The sequence below is a fragment of the Microtus oregoni genome, unplaced genomic scaffold, assembly GCF_018167655.1.
Source record: "Microtus oregoni isolate MIOR12 unplaced genomic scaffold, Mior012 000014F_ref0000157, whole genome shotgun sequence".
Classification (NCBI taxonomy): Eukaryota; Metazoa; Chordata; class Mammalia; order Rodentia; family Cricetidae; genus Microtus; species Microtus oregoni.
Window position 1 is genome coordinate 3,780,066 of NW_024543073.1, and position 14,594 is coordinate 3,794,659.

The following is a 14,594-nucleotide window of genomic DNA, read 5'->3' on the forward strand; positions in this document are numbered from 1 at the left end:
CTTACACTACAGGCTTTGGTCTCATTGGCCCTATGACCATGAAATAACCCCACAGCCCTACATCTATGCATATCTCCGTTTCTCCAGTACATTCCGGGTACTCGTTTCTTCTTTGGATTCAGATGGAGGCAGTAGTATATTCCTATCCTTTTTTGCATAAGAGCAATGCTTTCTCCAACAGAGTTAGAACTACATAGTCCTATTGGTGTGATGTAGTTATATCAGTGCTTTGTGTCCTGACTTTGCCATGTCACACTGCCTACTTACCCGAGAATGGCTGAACTATCAGCACAAAGGGGACAGGATTCTTCCAACTCAGTGTCATGTCTCTGGGTTGTGAAGCGCCTCAGGAGTGGTCTGGACGTTCCAAAGATGGAATGATAGAACTAGTCCTGAAACAGTAATGGTGCAGTGTATTGGTTTAACAAGGCTGTAAGCATGTTCTAGAACCTTCTAAGCCCTGAGTTAGGAAGGGATGCATTACAACCACTTCCAGTGTGCAGAAGACCAAACAGAATCAAGAGGTCATGTGACATATACTCACCCTCTTCAGCTAGCCCCCGAGAAAGCCAGGACAGACACCGAGCCTTCTCTGATGCTGTTTTCTCGGTATCTAGACATGTCCCAGTGAGCCTGCTCTACCAGGGGACTGGAGTGCCAATCCAGCATCTGAACAAGGACGTTTATCGCCAGTGGGGTGTTTTGGTTTTTTGACTGATAAAAGACAGTGACGAATTGGTCACGGTCATTCATACCTATAATCCCACACTATTCGCAAAACGGAGGCAGACCAACGAGAAGAAAGGGAAGTCTAGGTGGGAAGGATAACTGGCAAGTCTGAGGGTTGGGAACAGTGGGGACTCCTCCTAATTTTCTATACAATGGACTCAGAGCTTCTCTCTCTCTTTCTCAGTTTCTCTAAACCTTAATTCAAAGGGACCTTACTCTGGGAAGCAGTTTCCAATCAACCACTCAAAGCCATGCCCATGTCCTCTGTGCATTCGCTCATATTTTTTTCTGGGACTAATAATAATATTAGCCACGCACCTGCCCATAACGAGTCCATGAGGCCTTGTGGACCACGGAGCTCTCTGAAAGGGTTTTGTAGTGCAGACTGGAGAATCCAGAAACGTGTGTTATGTTCGATATATATATTCAAGGTGGCATAGAATGTGACTGTCACTCTCAGTGCTATTTGGAGTCAGGGTCTCTTTCTATAGCCCAGGCTATCCTCCACACATAGCAATTTGTCTGGCCCAGTCTTCCAAATGGTGGGATTACAGTGGTGGAATGACCATGCAAATTTTATTATCGTTATTTTTTATCAATTAATAAACACTGATTTCACAGGCAACCTGGTTATATAGTGAGACCCCTGCCTCAAATCCAAAACCAAAACCCCCTCCCAAAAGCCATTAAAAACTAAAAACACAATTATGTAATTTTAAATTTTTTGAAAAAATTTCAATATTTATTTTCCCACACAGATGCCACAGTGTGCAGGTGGAGGTTACAGGACCACTTTCAAGAGTTAGTTCTTTCCTTCCATCACGTGGGTCCCAGGAATCTAACTTAGGTTATTAGGCTTGGCGGCCAGCACCTTTAAGTGCTGAGCCATTTCACTGGCCTGGAATTTGATTTTGGGACAAGGTCTCACTATGAAGGCATGGCTGGCCTGAAATTTGATTGAAAGCATGTACTACTATGGCAGAAATTTTGCTATTAATATCAAAAAAAGGTATCTACTGTTTTAAGTGATAACGAGCCCATGGATTTTTTTAAAAAAGAAAAGGCATTTATTACTTTTACCTCATATAACACAATGCATTTCAACATTAGACAATATGGGTAAACAAAAGACAAGAAATAAAGTACACCCAGAGGTAACCGAGTTCATATTTGTTAAGCATCAAGCTCTTTTCCCATGTAAATGTTCAAACAAAGGTTTTTAATTTCACACGTTTACCTTGGACTTTACAAATATCTTTCCTGGCATTTGTTATACACTTGTGAAGTTAAAAAACTACACAGTATTCCTGTCAGAAATTGATGCCTCTCATTTTCCCCATTAAGGTGTACGGAGGTGGGCTTTCGTGTGTCCACATTGCAGCTAGTTCACTGGGCGTTGGTTAGAGTTGCCTGTGTAACCAGCATCACAGCCCACGTTTACAGCTTCTGTGTCTCTAGAAAGTCTCCCACGGCTATTTTCGGGTAAACGTTGCCCCATGCCTGCTTTATGTTGGCCTGCCTTTATGAACGTGCCTTTCTCGCCAGGTCACGTGAAGAGACGCACGCGGTGGTTTTGTTTCGTACACCTGATTGCGCCGAGCTTGTTTCCGAGGCTGATCTGGGTCGTGGCCACTTGTTTGTTCTTGAGCCCTCTTCTCTTCTGTTAATTTGTAGTTCTCTGTTTCAAAGCCCGTGCCCACTTTTCCACTGTGGTGGGGAGGATTTCGCCGGGAGAGGCCCAGTCTTTCTCAGACTAAGCAGGGTTCTAGTGGCACCGGGAACAATGGCACTGTCTTTAGCTTCCAAACCGAGGACCATCAGTACACATCTCTGGCTCTGGCCTGGGCTCTGGGCATGTACGGCACTGATGAGTAATAAAGATTATTTATTTGGATCAAGTTTTAGTTTCCTCTCTTCCAAGAATGACGTGAATTTCCAATTAGTTTCCCAAAACAGTTAATCCTCTAAAGCTGATCCTAACTTTAATAGAAGCATTCTTTACTGAAGGAGGCAGAACACAAAGAAATAAATGTGACCTTACTTCAATGTCACCTTGGAAGCTGGCTTCCTGTGCCAAGAGCCCAGTAAGTCCCTCCTCCACAGACGAATCACTGTTTGCATATTAGTACTCAGAGAAAAGAAAGGAAAAGGAAAGAAAAGCTAGGTGTGGTAGCGTCCACCTGGAATCCTCGCACTCTGGAGACAGGCAGGAGTGTGCCACAGTGTGAGGCTAGGCAGGGCTACACAACCCGACTCTGTCTCAGAACAGTAAAACAAAACACATAGTTTAAAAAAAAAAAGAAGCTTGTAGAACTCACACCATGGCACAAACTCTCCAACCTGAAGAAGGAAAATGTCCTATCTACATCCCAAATTAACTATTTCTAGATTGGCATCTAAGCTTGTCCTTCCAGAAATAAAAACTCAGGCTTGGTAAAAGTTCTCAGCCAGGTGGTGGTGGTGCACGCCACAGAGGTAGATGGATCTCTGCTCTACAGAGCAAGTTCCAGGACAGCCAGGGCTATACAGAGAAACCCTGTCTCAGAAAAAAAAAATAGCTCTCCAGGTTGCAGGGAAACTCATGTATGGTGCCCATTACTACCCTAGTTCCTCACATTTCCCACCTGTCCCAGACAGCCTGCGTCTAGAAGCTAACACAGCTACATCAGGGTTCCTCATTTGTATGAGCTACTTCCTAGCTGAGGTTCCACATTCTGTGTTGTTCCTTAAAGAGGCAACTCCAAACTGTGTAGGTGTCAGCTGGTGTAAAGCCTGGACCTGTCCCTGGAACCAAAGGTCTTTTTCGGCCGGGCATGGTAAGATCTCCCTGTGCTCCTGGCATTTGGGAGCTGGAGGGAGAGGATGCAAAGTTCTAGGACATCCTTGGCTACACAGAGAGTTCAAAACCAGGAGGACCTATGAGAGCCTAAATAATAATCATGATGATAACAATAGAATAGGAAAAGGCATCTATCTTAACTGTACTGAAGATTCACAGAAGGCAGGTGGCTTCCATCATGGCAGTATGTATACATATTTCTACAAATCTTTGTCATGATTTATCTCAGACATTGCTTAAGGAAAAATTTGCAATATAAACAATAAAGCGACAAGGGAAGTGATTCACCTAGAAACCCATCATTACTCCAGCAGGTCATCCACCAGGTCATTTGTTCTTCTATGGGACCTTCTGGTTTTGCACAAATCATTTCAGTGCTAGAGTTGACCTGGGATGTAGAAACATAGCTTGCTCTGGGAAGCCCCACCTATCTATCCCATTGGCCTTCTACACTCAGCTCCTCCAATCACATACCACAGGCCTCGACGAAGACAGGGCACCGAGAGGGCAAAAGCTGGGTACTTCGGTGGCATCTAAGGAGGGTGACTCAGTTGCTGGGCCACTGCTGGGACCACACCTTGCCTGTTCACCACAGCACGCTCAGTGCTTAGCACAAGGTCCGGCATTCGGTAAGCACTCAAGTATTGAATGATTAATCTGGAACCCGACTGACCCATTTTTTTCCTTTTGTAGTGCTGGGATCAGACCCAGGACCTCGTGCTTACAGGCAAGTGTTGTACCACCAAGGTGCCCCTCCAGCACCCTCCATGGGGGAGGAGTCTTAGGAAAACCCTAGATAATAACATCTAATATTTCCATTTCAGTGGAATCCTGACTAGTTGATTGAACAAGCACATCCTGAGGCCTGCTATGACTAAACATTACTGGCCTGCTTGGGATTGAGAGGCAGAGGGGAGTGTCTGAGTGAACCTCCTCATTCCTACTCTGGGACTATGAGGCATAGTCCGAGATAAACAGAGGGGCATTATTACTTTTTACAAGTCTTATTTTAACTTTCCATAAGAGTGGAGAAATCAAGAAAAAATTATATTTGGTGGTGGTGGGGGGGAAGTAATCTAAAGCCAGAAAATTAGGGTGCTTTGTTAGTTTCAAAGGTTCTGGAAATTACGATTTTTTTCCAAAGCTTTTGGCCAGAAACTGGGCACCACTTACCGAGAGCCACGGTTTATGGGATGTCACCTTAGGTTTCAGTTAATGTGCTATAGGCTTTCCTAGAAGATCGTCACTTTAAGGAAGGCGCCGTGTAGTCTGATATGAGCCAGAGGCACAGTCACTTGAGAATGCAGAACCAGCTGCTTCTGCTTGTGGCCACTGCTAGGAGGCAATAGGATTTCCTAGCCAAAGTCTCCTAAACAAAATCCCAGAGATACTTGTTTTCAAAATAATTCTGATTTAATTTCCTTTCTTTCTATAAAAAGACAAATCACATATCAGAGAACACTGTTTGGATTCTGAGGTTCCTATCAGAGCTGTTTTACAATACGTGTTTATACAATCTGGATTCTGAGGTTCCTATCAGAGCTGCTTTACAATTCGTGTTTATACAATCTTAAGTGAGGTTGGCGGCGACAGTGAGAGCAGGGTCAGCCGAGCCAGTGTGTGTGTGTGACATCGGGGATTCATTTCACTCTGGATCACAGGCTGGTGACACACGACGGTTAGGCACCAGCTAGACTTGGGTTTGTTTTTGAACATTCAAGTTGGTATGAAGTCAAGTTAAACACAAAACCCAAATCACTACCGACTTCTAAAAAGCAACATGGCAATACTGGGTAAGGAAAACAGGCAGCACCGTATTCTCTGCTTTATCACCTGTGGGGTTTCAGTGAGGAATCTCCCCATGGGCTGATGGGTCTGAACACTTGGTCCTCAACTGGTTTGGGGACCCACTGTGTGGAGAAGTCCTGAAACTTAGGAACTGGAGTTCTGCTAGAGGAAATGTGTCACTGGGATGGGGTGGGGTGGGCTGTGAGTTTCCACCTCTCCCCACTCACTCAGTGTTTACACTCTTGGTTTTCTACGAGCAGAGGAAATGTGATTTGCCGGCCCTGCTCTGTTACTCCTCCCATGCCGTCCTGACCACACCGACTCCCTCTTTGGAAATGTAAGCCAAATAGACTCTTGCTTCAGGCCATAGTATTTTATCACGGTAACAGAGACAAAGCAAAATACTATCATATCAATGAATGTAAACATTTGACATTTTGAATATTCATATTAAAGAAATTAAACATTTGAAGATTACAGACTCTGTAGCACCCAGTGTATTACTAATTACATTTCATATTAATTATGCTTTCTGTCCAAGAGCCATAGGACTTAAATACTTTAGTGATAATAAAGAAGAAAAAATAATGCAAAAAGAAGCAAGTAAATTTCACAAAGTAAGTTTTAGAGAAAACTTGCCCCAATAAAAGCAAATACATGGAAGATATCATTCTATTAGCTGGTGAGCAGAGTGAGCGTAACTTTGGGGAGTTGCCGCTGGACAGTCCCTCCCCAGAATGTCACGGGCTCCAACAGTCCCCACCATCCCCGCGAGCTGGTGAGCACTCTTACTTCCCTAGACTAAAAGCCCCTTGAAGATGCATGCTTTAAGACATGGCTTTAGCTCCTCAAAATTCATGAACATTGACCATTCAATTATTTACACAGAACAATTATGGGAATGACAATTAAAAACACACAAACATTTTCACGGTAAAGTTCAAGTAGAAGCAGAAAAGCCCACGATGGCAGTCAACAGCTGCGCAGGGCTTAGGGAACATCTGATGTGAACGGAGCATTTCCCTTTGAGACAGCAGCTTCCAGCGGGCGCACTTACTCCTTATTCCAAACACATTTTTGGAGTGAGCTGACGGCAATGACTGCACCAGCATCCACAGGTATAAATCTTATCCCCATTTTTTTCTCCTTCCCGCATAGGATTTCTCAGGAAGACCCTTCGAAACAATTCCTTCTAAATCTTAGTGTCCTCAGCTGTGTGTTAAAGAAGCTAAATCCAAAGGCTGGCTACATCAGAGCAAAAAGCGAAAGCAGTTTAATTAGACAGTTTAAGAGAGGAGAGGAGAGAGAGCAAGTCAGATTAACTGCGTGTGAGTTCCTATAGCGTCGTTCTCGGCAGGAGCCAGGACACACACACTCATGAGTCTTGACTCGGCTAAGTGACAGGCCAAAGGAGTCTCCGAAAGAGACTGAGGAGACAAAGCCATCTGGCTCCTCTAACAGGGAATTAGGAAGTCTAAATGATCAAATCTCTTTTAGAAAACAAAAGCATAAATCCACATTCTTTTTTGTCCAGAGAGTAGCATCCCCTGCCATATTCCCTTTATCTATGAAATAGGCAAAACACATCCAATCACCCTGATTACTAAAGCATAGCACATCTTTGATGTGTTAAAGCACTCAGGAATGCCTTTGTGGAAAAAGCAATGACGGTTGTTTCTAAAGTTCTCAAAGAGAAAAGAAACTACCACGAACATACAGAGATTAAGTCGGAACATCTCTCAAAGCACCCAGCTTTGACGCAAATGCCTCTGAAGAAAGCAAGTCTGCAGTCAGACGGTCCAAAGGGCTTCTGCAGCCCTTCTGCTAGCCAGCGCTTTGGGGACTGGCTCCATGGTAAATGGGACTAGGCTCAAAGTTTGGGTTATTAGCTGAATATTAAGGTTTGCAGAAATGAAATGACATAATGTCTGAGATTGGTTTTTAAATATGTCAGAAAAGAAAAAAGCGGGAAGGAGCAGGTGAAGGAAATTCAGCTAAGTCTACAATTACTAGACCAGGGGATGGGTGGGCGGAGTTTTCCATATTATCCTATTTGTGTATGTGCTTGACAGTTCTCATAAAGAGACTTTAAAAAGTGTTAGGAATGACAGCTTCTTATAAACACAGATCTGTAACTCCAACAGGACATAAGCCATGCTGAAAGAAATCAAAGCTGATCTTAACTCTGGAGCTCCTAACTAGGTTTACAGAAACCATTTCACCTGCTTTTCCCCAAGGACGGACACGACACAATCTTCACACTCCTCGGAAGTGGAATTATGATACATTTTTAACAATTTAGCCCCAAATTAGAGCGCTCTAAATGTCAGTAGTTTTGAGTGGAGCACACACCGTGTTACACGGAAGACAGACATCTGGATTCTCGTTCAGCTTTCAGGTCAGAATGGAAACGGGAAAAGTGTTAACTCTAGGACCTGGGTTTCTTTCTCAATCTTCTTGTCAGACAGAAGTTTTTCTTGTGCAGACAACATTCTTCCCCTCCCACTAGAGGAATGGTAGATGGTGTCGGCCCCTGGAGGTCACACCTGGACCAGAATGACTCGGGATACCCTGGGCGGAGTCCCACCCTTTCTAGCGATTCCCTTGTTCTTCTGAAGGGCCTCACATGCTGTCCATCACACTTTCTTCATTAGGCTTCACGGCAGTCCATGCAATGATCAAGGACCCTGGGTCTGTGAGGACAAGAGCTTCTGTTCATGTGTAAGATCTGGCTTGGGAACTGCAACCTCAATCTAGGTCACTGGAACTGGATTAGAATTACGAGTCAGACAGCAACCACCTCTGCACAAGTTTATCTGACACACGTTTTCTTTTGTTTTCTCTCGGTGTCTTGAGACATGGTTTTACATGGTTAGGCTGGTTTCACACTGGCCATGAAACTGAGGGTGGCACAAACCCTGGTCCTCTTGCCCCCACCAGCTACCCACTGTGCTTATTTTACAGGCGTTTTCTGGGACTGATATCATTGACATTTTTTTTTGTTCTTCAGATGAAGTATTTAGTTAGGAATTCATTCAATTAATAATGATGCCATGGAAACTTCTTTTAAAATGAGGTATTTGTTTTACTGTTGGAAACAGCAGCAGTTTGGGTAAACTGAAGAAATGGTCCAGCAAGTGAGAAAGTGGACGAGAGGACCCTGCAACAGAAACAGGATCTGGCAACATGCCGCCTGGACCCAACCCCTGAGATTCCTAGCTGTAGGCAAAACACATCCACCTACCTTATACTTATCAACAAAAAACCAGTGTGATTCCTTCTATATTTCTACTTGGATGCCTGGGATGGGGTCCCCGAGAAAGGCAAAGGGTTCAGACCATCCGCATCATCCCTCCCTGCTCCAGTACAAAAATAGTTATCAGCAGACCAGCGTTTCCCTCGCTTTCAGCTATCTGAGACAAACACTTAGAATTACAGCAATGACAGCATTTTCAAGTTGTTTTATGCAGAACTGTTGCCAAGGTTCAGAATACCACGAGAAATGGCGGGAAAACAGTTTTCACATGAAAAACTGAGCAAACAGGTTCGCCAGGCCCAAAATGATGATGAAAATGTGAAAGACTAATTTAGGCCATGTCAGACGCTCTTCTTGGCAGAGGGAAATTATGTAGATGAGAGAAGGGTATATGAACACGAAAGCCAGGCCGCATGCTGATCCCGAGTACCTGCAAAATGAAAACTTGCTGCGTTAATGCTCTTGTTGCATTGTGGATGACCTATAATTAAGGTGAATACAGAATAATTTAAATAAATTAAATTGTATTCAGTCTCATTTTGAAACAAAATTTGTCATTGTTACTGACTGACATTTGAGTTTAAAACTTACTACATTTGAATTTAATAAAAATATTATTTCCTACTTGCTTTTATATCTGCATGGCAAACAGTTTTTATCCATTACTTATATCTCAGACACATCTGGAGACAGGCTTTCATCTTGATCTGTTTTACAGACTAAGTTGGCACCACAGAGCACTTTCTTCTTTTATTGCCTGCTACCTTCTTAGGAAAGGTTCTTCACAAGTGACTCAATCTGATGTCTATATTGAGGAAGACATCAGATTATTTTGAAGGCATTTCACTCTGTCTGTTGTTCATATCAAGGAAGGCCTCAGATTATTCTGAGCGAATTTTTAGTGACAGTCTGAATTAACTTTATCCCTACCGCCTTCAATCTGCCACAACATTTCCCCTAGTTTTGATCTAATCTCGCTTTTTAAGTAGAAACGTACTTAGAGTTGGACATGTTATTGACCTATAAGGACTTCCTAGGCACACCTAAGAAGTCATGTATATTGAAAATAACTTTTTATTTCAGATAAAAGGAACACAATGGAAAATGAGAAAGGTAAGAAGAAGGAAAAGGTAGCTGAGGGACGGTGGGGCTCCCAGAGCTGCTTCTCTACCAAAGATCAGCAAAAGTGCAGTTTACCGAGCACCCGCAAACTGCAGGACGTACACGGGAGCACCACCAGTATTCAACACTCAGAGATTCATTCAGTTAGAGCATCAGCAGCAACAATGGCAACAGAGCATGTGTGTATGGCTGTACCTTATGATCCCGCCTATGTTTGGGTAGAAACAGGCCATGGTCACTCCAGCTCCCACAATAATTAAATTAAGAATCAGCACATGGAAAATGCTAGAAGGTAAAAGAGAGTTTATGTGAAAGAAAAGACATAAAATAGGTAAGTTATAATAATTTTTTAGGACAATTAAAATTCATTTTTTTCACCTTTCAAATGGTTGTCTTTGATTTGCCAACAACACTGAAATACACTGCTCAGTGCTGGTGATGAGACAGTGAAGCCGGCCTTTTTATCCAGCTCTATAAAAAGGCAAATTTCACAGGTACAAACTAGCAGTGTGCAGTAGAGTGCATATTGTATCTATAATTTTACTTGTGATATCTTGGGAAAGCAAAAGTATGAAGAAGTCTATTAAGGTACTTATAAAAAGTAAGAAAATTATAGATTAAGAAAATCAATAGTTGACCTGAAAGAATATAGTAAAAATTATTAAAAATAACATCATTTTTTATGTAGATAAACAAGAATTATGTAAACAATTTGGAAAAAAGCTAGTTCTATTTTCACTAAACAAGAAAATCTAAAGAAAAAATTAGAGGGTAGGAATCTATGGGAAGAAGAGCAGAGTCAGGCAGACTCATGGCTCTCCTGCCTGAGACGAAGGCTGGTCAGACTCTCGCGTGGTGAACATAGAATATTAGAAATGGGTTAAATCAAGATGTGGGAGTTAGCCAATAGGAGGCCACAGCTAATGGCCAGGCAGTGTTTAAATAAATACAGTTTCTGTGCGATTATTTTGGGTGTAAGCTAGCGGGGTGGCTGGGATGAAAAGCAGGCCCTCCCCACTTCTACAACAGTTTACATTAAATATTGATAATGTACCTTTCAAAATGAAAGCTACTGGTAATACTCAATAAAGCTGAAGAGTATAAAGAAGTCTTGAGTTCAAGGCCATCATGCACTGTCTGTAGAATATGCAACTACAGGGGAAATGACACTGTGTTCTTGTCAGAGGGAAGAAACATAACTTGAGCACGAAAGGGAATTCTCAGACTTTTTTACAAGAAGAAAAACCACACTAATAGCCACGATTAAAACAGCGAATCTCCCCCCCCCAAAGGAAAAAAAATGAAAAAGAAAGAAAGCTGGGTGGTGGTCTTTAATCCCAGCACTTAGGGAGGCAGAGGCAGGTGGCTCTCTGAGTTCAAGGCCAACCTGGTCTAAGTAGTGAGTTTCGGGGCAGCCAGGGTTGTTACACAGGGAAACCCTGTCTCAAACAAACAAACAAAACAAAGCAAAAAATGGTCAAAGACAAGAGGGCTGCATTAGCCCAGAAATATTTCATCTCTCACTGGGTTTATTTTATTTTGGTGAAACAAATACAGTAGAGTTAATGGAGTAACAAACAGAAACTCTGTATTTTCTGAATGCCAAAGTTCTAGGATAGAAGTGTTACAACTGTGGCTTGCTACTCATCAATGTCCAAGAGGACACTGTGTCAATGTAGCAAGAATTCCTGGTACCTCTTGACTAGAATTGTTTCATGAGGGGACAGTATGCAAACAGGAACTGTTACCCTTTTTTAGTATGTTAGCATAAATATAATGTTTTCCTATATTATATTCATAAATTTTCTTCCTTTAAAATATTCCACTCACACCTACAATCCCACCATTTGAAAGGTTGAGGTGGGATAATGAGTTCCAGGCTAGCTCTGGCCACATAGTGATACCCTCACCCAACACCTCCACTCCCAAAGCTAATATATTCCCAATAAAATATGGCTGGGTAGTTTTTGTAACATTTACTGCAAGGGTTAACCAGGGGATTTTGAGACATCTTCAGGGAATCCTGAAAACACAATGATGTTCTGTGGAAATTTCTCTTGGGTCAGGGTAACTACCTGAACAGATCTTATTCAAAAGGATGCACAATTCCTTTAGGCCCATCAAGAGGCAAGAATTGCCATAGCAATTCAAACTTGCTATGTATGAAATAAGAACTTGAACTCATTCTCCGCCTCACCTTCAATTCTACACAACTGAGCATTTCTGTAGAAATGTACAGCTATTAATAAACATATGTGTATTGAAATCAATAAGTAAAAATATTGGCTCTCTTGAGCAACCCAGCAACATAGGTTCTAAGTGCTATGCACTTCTCAGCAAGGTGTCCTTAGTAGCAGTTAAATCCTTACATAGATAATAATAGACAGCAGAGCTAACTGACTCTCCTGGAAGGGATGGACACCAGATTGTCCCGGTCAAGGGAGTGGCATCTCTATTTAAAGCTCTTCTGGGAAAAGGACCCTGTGATCTATCCTTAGTAACCACTTTCATTAGGCAAAATTGTTTTTTATAGCAAAAGGATCAGTCAAACTTTAAACTGACCTGTTTGCACAGTCATTTGTTGCTTGGCACATCTTGCTGGCCAAGAGAAGAACCCTTACCTAGGATAAACGTCACCGAAGATATGGCCCAAGAGCTGAACGCGGGCCAAGTAGCCTAAGAGTGGGTAGACGGTCATCATCTGGAACAGCAGGAATATCCTTGCAATGAAGGACAGGATGTCACCGCTAGGGAAGTTGTCTAAGAAGTTCTAGTCCAAGAAAGACAACGGAGTCATGTCAACACTCAATGCAGCACATTCAAATCCACAACATTTTCTGCTTACTGTGAACACAGGCAATATCCAAAGAGCGGTTTAGGAACTGATGCCAAACTGCTTGCTAACTATTTGTCAGGAGGTGAGTACAGAAACCGAAATTACATATTTAGAAACTGATAAAACATTGGAACTGGCATATTCTTTTTTATAAAAATTCTGGTCTGAAAACGACAACGTTTAAACAATAAAGAAGACCTTGTTCTTCACAACAGACAGACCAAGAAACATGAGCTCTAAACAATTCATATGCAATAAGTAAATTTGCTCCTGATTTATTTAAACGGCATTGGATCTTTACTATCGTTCTCCTGCTTGGCCTCCACTGACACCAGCACTTCAAAGAGTGTGCATGGTGAGAGCGCATTGTCACCTGGTGCCACCAAGGCTTGCAGGCTAGCGCTAAGTAGAAAGGATTTACTTTTACACGTTGGCTCGTTTTCTTCATTTCAGTTTGGTATCTGAAAAGTTAATTAACTCAGAATTACTTTTTCCCTTCCAACTATGAATACCACACATATTCCTATTCCCAGGGGAGTCAGCTTTATGTGGGGTTATTCATACCAGGGAAAATTGCAGCAAACACTTGGCTGCCAAAGAACTTCCCCAAACAACACAATGAAGAGGAAAACATTTTCAGCTATCACACAACAGAGAACACTACTATCAGCACTGCTGAAACACACCTTTTAACCGGCTTAAAACATGATCACTGAACTCTGGCTAGGAAATCACCTGTGAAATGCTGTTCTTCATGAGAAACTCTTTAGTACCCAAGATGTTACTATGTGTAAGGTTCACTGCAACTGCTGAGAGGATTTCTCTCTTACTGCTCCCCAGCTCTCACACTTTAATAGCTAAATAGTCTGCCTTGTTTTGCTCCTTTTCACTCAGTCTCTACACTAGAGTCCTATAGGTGAATCAAAGCCGGTTCATCCAGGATGTTTCCACAAGTAAGCTGTGGAAAATCAGGGACTTCAGTGGATTCCAGGCGGAGGCTTTAGAAACCCATGTGAACACTGGTAACTGGAGTACACAAAGAGAAGTGTGTGTACGTGAGAGTGGTCACCTGGGCACACAAGCTGCAGAGTATGCAAAGCTTACTCCAGAAGTTATCAAATGGAGCCTGCATGTGATTTTACTGGATGCAAGAGAAATTAGAAACGTGGAAAGGATGGGGAAGGTGGAGGTGGCATTCAAGTCCAGGCCTGACTGATCTCCCTGCTACGCACACACAGTCACACAGGCATACACAGTGCCTTACCTGCTCAATACAATCTTTGGATAATGGAGGTGAAGGAAATGAGGCAAAAACCAGGAAACCAATATAGAGATAAGTCAACGTCACCAGCATATAAGCAATGCACAGGTCTCTCACCTATAAATAAACACAGAATAAAATGCTCACTCAGCACGAAGACATCTACAGTAAGTCTACTTAAACATACTAAGTAAGGAGTCTGACAAATAAATAAATCTAAATTTATATTCTTATTTTGTATGTGTTTGTATACTTCCTACCTAATTTTCACAGAATGCAATTATATGTAGATACACATATATCTATATATGCATATATTACTCTTGTTAGTTTTTCTTTATAACTTGTCTGGAGTATGTAGACTAAGCTACTTGTTAGAAGACTTTGGCAGTTAATATAAACTGTGGTTCTAATTTAATTTCAAAAGGTAACGCTTGCCAAATTAAAAAAAAACCTTAATTATAATAAAAAAGACACCAAGAAAGTATAAGCCACTTTTGGTTTGACCTATGAAATTTTAAAAATTCTTTTTTAGTAAATTAGCTTATATCATCAAAGTATGCGTAGGCCATGGGAGTAGAGCATATTAAAATATGTTTAATAAAGAAGGAACAAGTACACTTTAAAGACAAGCTTTGAAAACTTAAACAGTAAACAAAAGGACATTTAAAAAGCAGCTGTTCAAATAGCTGTCCAAAGCCATTACCGGAGTCAGCAAACAAACACATTATTAAATAAAGCGGCCTACTTTCTTCCTCTGCTG

At 41.9% G+C, this 14,594-nt stretch overlaps 1 protein-coding gene across 1 annotated transcript in view; it reads right to left on the reverse strand.

The window, feature by feature from the left end:
• Positions 1 to 1,753: 1,753 nt before the first annotated feature.
• The window catches only part of Slc38a9 (solute carrier family 38 member 9), a 78,905-nt gene continuing 66,064 nt past the window's right edge, over positions 1,754 to 14,594 (reverse strand). Inside the window, exons 12-15 of the mRNA XM_041663432.1 lie at positions 13,835 to 13,948; positions 12,356 to 12,504; positions 9,930 to 10,019; positions 1,754 to 9,042 (exon numbers count right to left, since the gene is read on the reverse strand). Of these exons, the coding sequence (XP_041519366.1) occupies positions 8,877 to 9,042; positions 9,930 to 10,019; positions 12,356 to 12,504; positions 13,835 to 13,948 (519 nt within the window). The 3' untranslated portion in view covers positions 1,754 to 8,876. The remainder of the gene's footprint in view (positions 9,043 to 9,929; positions 10,020 to 12,355; positions 12,505 to 13,834; positions 13,949 to 14,594) is intronic.